Source organism: Merops nubicus, unplaced genomic scaffold (genome assembly GCF_000691845.1).
Source record: "Merops nubicus isolate BGI_N331 unplaced genomic scaffold, ASM69184v1 scaffold18742, whole genome shotgun sequence".
Taxonomy (NCBI): Eukaryota; Metazoa; Chordata; class Aves; order Coraciiformes; family Meropidae; genus Merops; species Merops nubicus.
This window is the reverse complement of record NW_008593044.1, coordinates 33,752-42,459: the sequence shown is the minus strand read 5'-3', so window position 1 is coordinate 42,459 and position 8,708 is coordinate 33,752. Positions and strand designations below refer to the sequence as shown.

Here is an 8,708-nt window from a genome sequence, read left to right as displayed (position 1 = left end):
TATACGCAAGCTGGTTTACAAGCTAGAGGAACAATAAACCAATAGAAAATACATCATCCAGTTAAGTCCGATGACACCAAATACTTATTATTAGGGCTTTACAAAGACTACAAAACTTTTCAGATGATTTCTTTCACTGTTTCTGTCTATTTACATGATATGTTACATCAAAAATGTACAAAATATAAAATGTGTACAGACAAATGTTTCACAAACAATTTCTGAGTTGTAAACTAGGTGGACTCACTGAGATGTATTGCAGGAAGTTTTGTACACGTAATATTGTGTGTTTGTGTGTTAAATATGGCAGGAAAAGATTTGCAGCTTTGCTCAGAGCACAGGTACAGGAAAGAAACAGCTTTCCTTTAGTTCTTTGAGTCAGTCGAGGTGTATGCGCTGACATTTTGCATCAGAAATGGATCCAGATTTGGGGGCATGATGTTGGTCTGACTGAATCCTCTATGCACAAACTCAGTTGGAGTTTCATTAGGGCAGTAGCACCGTGTAGGAACCTCTAGATTCAGTGACGCAGCTCAGTGCCATTTGGAAACTGCATTGATTTATCTCTGTTTTACAGCAAGTGACCACAGGGGGGCCACAGAGTGTTAATAGCACCAAATACACATCCTGAAGGTAACATCCACGGAGGTGTACAGTACACGTCTACACAATGCCAAAGCCCTTAGGTACCTTCTCGTTTATATGCACCTCTTTTAACCGGCCGTCTCTTGTGGTAAGAGCGTTTCCGGTTATTCTGAGCAGTGTGAATGCAATCTGCTTGTAGCCTGCCCTGACATATGCACTTAAAAACATTTTCAGGTTTTTTTTTCCCCCAAATGTATTGGCTTCATATAGATATTGAAACATGCTTACTGTAGCATTGACAGCTCCTGCATAGTCATAACAACTGTAAGTACAGGACAAACACACCGGGTAATAACAGCTTTTAAGGATTGCATTCTGTATTTGTTTGCAACGTACAGGAAATCTCAGCAAGTGAAACATCTCTTAACACCAACAGAATAAAATACAATATTTTTTTGTTTGTTTGTATGTTTTCGATTTGATTTGTGCAAGGTTTTTTTTTTTATTATTTTTAATTTTTTTTTCCAATATTTACAATACCCACCCAGTAGACTGTGCAAAACCAACCCACTTTTACAGTATAAACTCTTCCTCTTCCACAGTGGACATCACTGCTTCAGTGTTCTTTTATGCTGAATTCTTCATGTACAACAATAGCAATCAAAACAACATGCTAAAACTAGAAAAAGGAAAAAAAACCATATATTTGTGCTCATGCTGCATCAAGTGCATCCAGCTCTGCTGGATAAGAATTCAAAACTTTTATCCTCCAAAAACTCCATTCCATGGGACCAAATGGATTTGAGCTGATTTTCTCAGCATTTATGTGGCAGTGGAAGTGGGTTTGGGTTCCTTGTGTATTTCTGAGGGTAGGCAGAGCAATCTATTCACAAGATAAAAATATTATATAGCAACTGTTCTTTCTCCTATCCATTACTTTAAAAAATCATGATATACAGATATGAGGCTACTGTGTTAACTGACGTTTTCTCATTAGTAAATGAAGAAAAAAACAGTGTAAATTACCAATGGTTTAGGAATTAAACCAACTGTAAAACTGTTCTAGAAATCTGTTTTAAGGCAGTGAGACAGCACCATAAGAAATGTTCCTTCTTCCACTGAAAAGGCTCAAACAAATGAAGCCCTAAAAAGCCTTTAATCAGTGTTGGTTAATAATTGGTATAAAACTGTTGTTAAGGAGTGGGCAGGTGGTTAAAAAAGACCTTTGTGGTAAAAACAACTTTATAAAATCTGTGACTTGTATACTAAAAACTTGATGGAGCGCATCACCGTGACCATGGCAGTTAGAATTAAATTGGCACTTATCCAGCATATCACAGTCATGTTTTCTGGTGATTGCACAATACTGCTTGTGCTTTCTGAGTTACTATCATCATCTTTGACTCATTTTGGAATGGGCAGTAGCGTACAACACAAACACCACTGCAGTCCTGTGACCAGCACCATGTGGCACAACAGAGGTTAGAAGAGAATTAGAAGGCCGCATTGTTCATGCAGCACCTCAGGATAAACAAAAGGAAAAAAAAAAACCAAAGAAACAAACCAAAACCAGAAGAAGTTGCACTGTAAACTTGTACAGAAAAACAGAGAGAGAGAGAGACAGAAAGACAGAGAGAGAGAGAGAGAGAGAGAGAGAGAAAGAGGAAAAGGGGAAAAAATAAAATTCCAGTTTGGCTAACAAGTGTGCAATCTGCTTAGATGCCCTTGTCTGGGGCCTTTTCCAGTTGACAAATGGAGTCTTACTTGGCTCCATAGGTATTGAAATGCCTTGAAATTAAACTAATTCAAGCTTTCCACTTCAATCTTTCTTCCTGACTTTGCAGAGTTAGGTCTCCTGCCTACCTACAACACACCATTCTCACTCAGGGACCTCGGCGTGCTGCTTTAATACTGGCAGTGGTCTAGTGGAAACAGATTTTACCATAATCCTCCACCAAGGTTTGTCCCTTTCACAGAGTTGATTCAAGGGATGAATCCAAAATGTCATCATGGTGGCTGGTGCTATCACTGTCACAGCTTTGAGCGCTTGAATAGTTGGCTGCCTCTTGAAGCCTCATTAGCATATTCATCTGAAAGAAGAAAGGAATGTTTACATAATCGCACCTCATTTATTGCTGCAGTGACCGTGCTAAAATTTAATTAAGCTCCCTTGCTGAATGAGGTATGCTGGTAGCTAGCTGAGGGGATCATACAAAAGGATTTCAGAAAGGGCAGAATGTCAGCGACTCCTCCTGGCACCCTTTTCATTGCCTTCTGGTCTTTAAATAGAAGTTTAAAGGTCCAAAAAGCCAGAGGGACTCAATGGAGCTGCCTGAGAACTCTCTTTAATTCAGGGGTGAGCCTGGCTGCAGCTGCAACACCATCAGGAGAAGGAATCCATATCACAGCTGGACATCTGGGTCCATATTTGGAGACAGTCAAGCTTTCAGATAATTTTTGGATGGCGTAGACACACTACATTGGAAAAGCAACTGAAAACATAATCATGCTAACATAACCACTCTGCAAGAGGGAGACAGGGAGGGAGTGAGAAAGCAGTGGACCAAGGCCAGCTGCTTCATGAAAGAGTCCCATCTGCTGTCAAGGGGCTGACCTCAGCAGGGATGCAGCAACAGATCCTCCTACCCAGGAGCGAAGAGCCCTCACATAATTTGGGGATTATTAGAACCTGAAAACCATCTGAAAAATCATCAAAAAGCAGCATTAAGCCCCAGAAAATTACTTGGATGCTTGACGCCTAACTCTGTGTAATGATCAGGATTTTATTTATAAAACATCCACTTCTGCCAGCATGCTTAGGGCTGCAAGCAATGTCAACGTTGCTTCAGTGCTTTTCAAGGAACAAATATGCTGTCATTACAAAAAAGCAGGCAATGAAAAACCAAAGAGAAATAAGTATTCTTGGGTGTTTGTGTGTTAAGCCCCTTTTCCCAGTTTGCCCAGGAATCCTTACACCTCTGTGGTTTCAGCCTGCACAGCTTGTAAAATTTTCCCTAGGCACTGAAATTTTAATGTTTAATAATTAAATACAGTTTAATAATTTTTAATGCTATCAAGTAGCTTTTGCTGAAGGTTTAGTAGGTCTCCATGTTTGAGAATACAGCATACATGCAGTGGATGTGCAATACAGACTGCACATGACATGTCCTGTTTCCACCTGCATGATGTCTACTTCACCGTGAGCTCCACCGGAGGCAGGGGCAAGCCCTCCAATCACAAGTATCAAGCTTCTGACCTTTAGTCAGATACAGATACTGATCACAGGGTGCAGGCAGCAAGGGTGATGGGACACTGAATTTCAGCTGCCCAAGTATTTTCACCGTAGTGGAGATCATAGCCAAAATCACAGGGTCAAACTATCGTCCCAGAGCTTATGGACTGGGAGACAGGGGATCAAATGAAGTAATTTTCTATGCTTCTTCAGGATGCAAGGTCTTGTTTTGGATACTAAACACTTCAGAGTGAGGCTGTGGAGTCATTTTCTTAGCACTGATTAAATGCATTGTCTCTGAGAAATTCCCTTTTTCAAGGGCTGTCTTTATTCCAGAAGCACATTTCTCTAAAATGGTATTTAGAATTGTGATAAAGGCAGTCTACAGAGAAAGCACTATACAAAAATAGCAGTTCAATATGTGAAATTTAATAGTCCATTGTCAGAGGAGGCAATGGTAAACTCAAACGTCTGGGATCATATTTAAATAAAACAATACAAGGTATTGAGGGAAATCAACCTCTTATCTTTTAATACCACCACACTTGCATTCCTTTTCCATTAAGACTTACACAGGCATCAGTTATCTTGAAATGTTCTGAGGAATGAGAGTATGGCTGTCTAATTTGAATTTTCACTAGATTCTCTATGACAGAAAAGTTAGCTAACATGATTTTCTCAGTCCCTCATTTGTAGAATGTAGAATGAGGACTGCCCAGCCTTCATCATTATAATGATGAAGACCAGATTAGTTTCTGGGTAGATAGGAAATGCAAAAAAATTCAGGTATATATTAATGTGAGGGTGACACCTGCCCTCCTGCTATATTTTCCTTTTATTTTCAACCTTTTAAATAAATCATAGTAGGATTTATTTTAAAATCCCATTTTGGAAGAGGTACATAGTAGTTTTTACTGTATAAACTATAATTTAACATGTTGCAATAAAGAACATACTGAAAAGCCTTTTCCCTGAAGTTTAAGTCTTACCAAGGGATCTCCCTCTGGATCAGTTTGTGGAACATGTTTTGAGGTTGTTCCTTCCTTTGCTGATGCATAACCTTCATAACCAACATCTTCTGGTCTTAACTGAAGTAATGATGGCCACTCATGCTGCAGAGATGCGGAGCTCCATGGATAGGTATCAGCTACCCACTTGGAGGGATCCTCCCAGGGTGCCCTCTTACCATACATCTATATTAGACATATAGCACAGGTAAGTATCCTACACAGTTTTCAATACCAGTTGTAACAGCAGACAAAAGTAATCAAAACCATCTAAACCATTTTACTGAGTGGTTTGCTTTCAGATGTGCTCAGCACTAGGATATAAGATATTCAAAAGACCTCATCTGCATTAATGCTCCTTCAATACATAGAGTGGCTGCAAGATGAAGAGCATTCTGTAACTAGTGACACCTGTAGGCAACAAAGGGAGATTCAAGTTTTTGATACAATGTGAAATGAGACCTTTAAGTAATTTTCTTAAGGCCTATCCCTGAAATTAATGTGGACCTATCGAAGCCATTCAAGTTAATTAGATTTTGTTTGAAGTGAATTAGGAAATGCCAGTACAGGTTGTTCTCTTCTCCTAGCAAAATGGGATGCAGAAATGGACACCTGTCCACACCTTAAGTTTGAGATCTTTCGTAAGGTTAAGAGAAGAAATCCATAAAGGATAGCTTTTCCCTGTAATGAAGCACACAGCTGCTTATGAATCTGGAAGGAGGACAGAGGAAGGAAAAATGAGAATATTCTAAGAGGTCTGGCAACTTCCTCACTGAAACACACACACTTCTCCACACTGCTGTTCACAGGCAACTCGTTAACCGAGTGCCCCTCCTTTGCTGCTTTACAGATTTCCTTTAGCTGTGACAGTGACACATTGGGAAAGGGAGCCATTCACTAGGGCTTTCTGTGATTTCTTCCAGTTCAAATAGCCTCATGCAATCCAAGAAACAGTATAATATTGGCAAGGCATACACTCATGGAGCATTTAGGTGGGCTGCTCTGCTAAAGGGAGTAAAACAGTGAAGGATTTTAGTGCTAAAGCCAGAGAAATGAGTTGTGCTTATCACTGCAACACCTGCTCCCAGGCACTTGCTGAATCCAGAGCTCCAGGTTAGGCAGCCAAGTTCCCTATATTATGCACAGAGATACTCAGACTTCTGCCCTACACTGAGAGGAAGCTGCTATTGCAGGGTTCTGCCTAAATAAGCCAAGAGGAAATGCTTCTCAGGAAGGTAGCAGCCTGACTCCAAGCTGTAGGCAGCACTTGCTTCCATCTCAGATTAACAGTGAGTAAGTCTTTTCTGGAATCTGGAGCAAGGCTTGTAAATTCTGTGTCTGACAAGTGAGTTTGCAAAGTACTGACCTATAAAGGTATTTTCTACCCATCCCTCGTTCCAGGAACATCTAATTATATAATATAAAATATATCTGTTTATTATTGTTACTGTTAGTCTATGGAAGCTGTCCAAAGCAGCACGAATTTTCTTCTATATGCTGCCATCTTCTGCTCCAGAATTGAAGTTTTCATTTAAGTAGATACCCTGTATTCTTGGGAAAATATGAGCATAAAGAATATCACTGCATTTTTCTAGCTGGTCTAAACAAGTGCAGTGAATCTCACAGTAGCTGTTCTACCAAATGTTTGGCAGTTTTTTGCATGAGGCATAAACATTCTGTGATTCCCAGAGATAAGCGGTTTTAGGAAAGCTTGAGATATTCAACAGGCAAGATTATAAACCTGCACTGCATCAATATGTCACTATATCAATACAAGCTGATAAAGAAACCACAGCTGCTTGTACAGTACTTTGACTAGTCCATAGCAAACCCCTCTGCACTATGCAGTAATTTCTTTCAGCATCATCTGTGGCAAAAAAATGCATTTCCAGAAAGCATCTTTTCAGAGGACATAGAATTGCAGTGAATAAAAGGAAAAGGGAAAAATTCAAATAAAGTTAAAAAAGAAAATATTAAAAATTAATGGCAAGATTCAGGTTCGCTACAAAGTTGTGGAATGGTCTGAAATCTTAACCTGTATGGGACAGCTTACAGTGCTATCTACAGAAAACTTATTTGTAGCCCTCTTTCTAAAGTATAAGTTTTAATAGCTCATTATCAATGGAACTGCTGCTAACACATAGCTCTGGAGAGTACAGGACAGGAAACCATGAACACCTCTGATCTGATGGCACTGTTACCCAAAATGAGAATTACAGTCAGGAGGAAATCTTAGTCCATATAGAGAATAAAATGAGGAGAAACAAAACTATGGGAAATACAAGCAGGGTTGCAAGGTTTAAGAGCAGAAAGGGACAGACCTTCTGCATCAGGGCCAAAGAGTAAATTGTTTCACTCTGGTTTGATAAGGCCAGTGAACATTTTTTTTTTCCTGAATGGTGAAAATATCTTTGTTCACAAGCTTTCCTCCACAAGCCTGTATGCCTACATGTGTACACTGGTGGTAGAGGACTGCACAGACTAAGGCTGTTTTCTTGTGCCAGCATAAGGGCTATTAACTCTTCCATGCAGGGGTTAGGCTAAGATTGTCTTGAAACAGTGGAAAAAGAAGAAACTTCCTCCAGACACAGAGGAGAAACCCTCTTCATAGAATATAAGATATGCTAGTGCTGGAGCAGACAAAGCCAAATTATACATCAGAGTAAGAGCATGCCAAAAGCAGTTCAAGGGTGGTTTCTGTAAGACATCCATAGATATTCTTCTTCCAAATGCAAAATGCTGGGAAACAAATGACATACCTGAAGTCCTTCTCTCACAGCTTCCAGAAGATAGGGCACCAGAGAATAGTTCCAGAGGTCCGTGAACCACACTCTGGAGCCATCAACATCCATAGGGCAAGGGAGGAAGAGGCGGGGACCTGAGAAGTCAAGTTGTGTATTAAAAAAAGCTGAACTAGGGAACACACTTAAAATAATTTTTACAAAATTAAAAAAACAGTATTGGAGCAAATTCAAGTGAAGAGAATACTACTGCAGGGCTAGGATAATGGAGCTATCAGTCTCCTGTCATTAAGAATGAACTAGTGTCACTTTATCAAATTCTAGGGCCTGATGAGCACTTAGAAGTTTTATGGGCAAAGCTATGTAAAAGGATGACTTCTTTGCCAAAATAGCTATTTCACTAAAAGACCTTAGGTACGTGTATAACTCCCACCTGCTCATTTCCTGAACTGACTGACCAAGTGATTTTATTGTTGTAATTTGCTGCAGTGTGACATCAGGGAAAAAAGAAAAAAAAGCTCAGAAAAGTTGCTATTGAGATAATTTTTTGTAAATTTGACTTTTTTTAAATTCTGACTGGAAAGTCTTTAGCGACCAAGGCAGAAATACATCTCTCCCACCAAACTTCCCATTTTTATTTCAATTTTGCTGGCAACCAGATAAATTCCCCACACAGTTGTTTTATGTCCCATTGAGAGATAGCAACTTTTAAAACACACTATGTCCTTCACAAATCTCTAAAATGCTCACCCAGCATCCTTTTTTTTAAACCACTCTACCAACGGACTCACCAATGGTTACATCTGAAGAGCTGTGTGTTTCTAGGAAGCTGTTGAGATGATGCCATGTTTTGGGGATCCAGTCAATTATTTTGATGAGCTCATTATTGCGTGTGTTCCTTTCTATTTCAGTCTCAATCAGTTTCCTCCTCAGATATCTGCCCAGGAAACCTTTAACAGGCTCTGTGTGGTTAGCGCACAACACCCACCTGGGTAAAAAGGATAAATGTCAAGCAGTAATAAATAGCAAATGCATAATTTCCTCTTAAGCATATAGATGGAGGTAATGTCATCAGCTTCTGAATCTTGTTAGTCAGCAAGTATGAAACTGCTCCAATAAACCACATTATTGCCCACTGCTACA

At 39.6% G+C, this 8,708-nt stretch overlaps 1 protein-coding gene across 1 annotated transcript in view; it reads right to left on the bottom strand.

The window, feature by feature from the left end:
- Window positions 1–1,112: 1,112 nt before the first annotated feature.
- LOC103768216 (neuron navigator 3-like) overlaps window positions 1,113–8,708 on the bottom strand; it is a 39,589-nt gene continuing 31,993 nt past the window's right edge. Inside the window, exons 15-18 of the mRNA XM_008935358.1 lie at window positions 8,357–8,553; window positions 7,584–7,702; window positions 4,807–5,010; window positions 1,113–2,675 (exon numbers count right to left, since the gene is read on the bottom strand). Of these exons, the coding sequence (XP_008933606.1) occupies window positions 2,556–2,675; window positions 4,807–5,010; window positions 7,584–7,702; window positions 8,357–8,553 (640 nt within the window). The 3' untranslated portion in view covers window positions 1,113–2,555. The remainder of the gene's footprint in view (window positions 2,676–4,806; window positions 5,011–7,583; window positions 7,703–8,356; window positions 8,554–8,708) is intronic.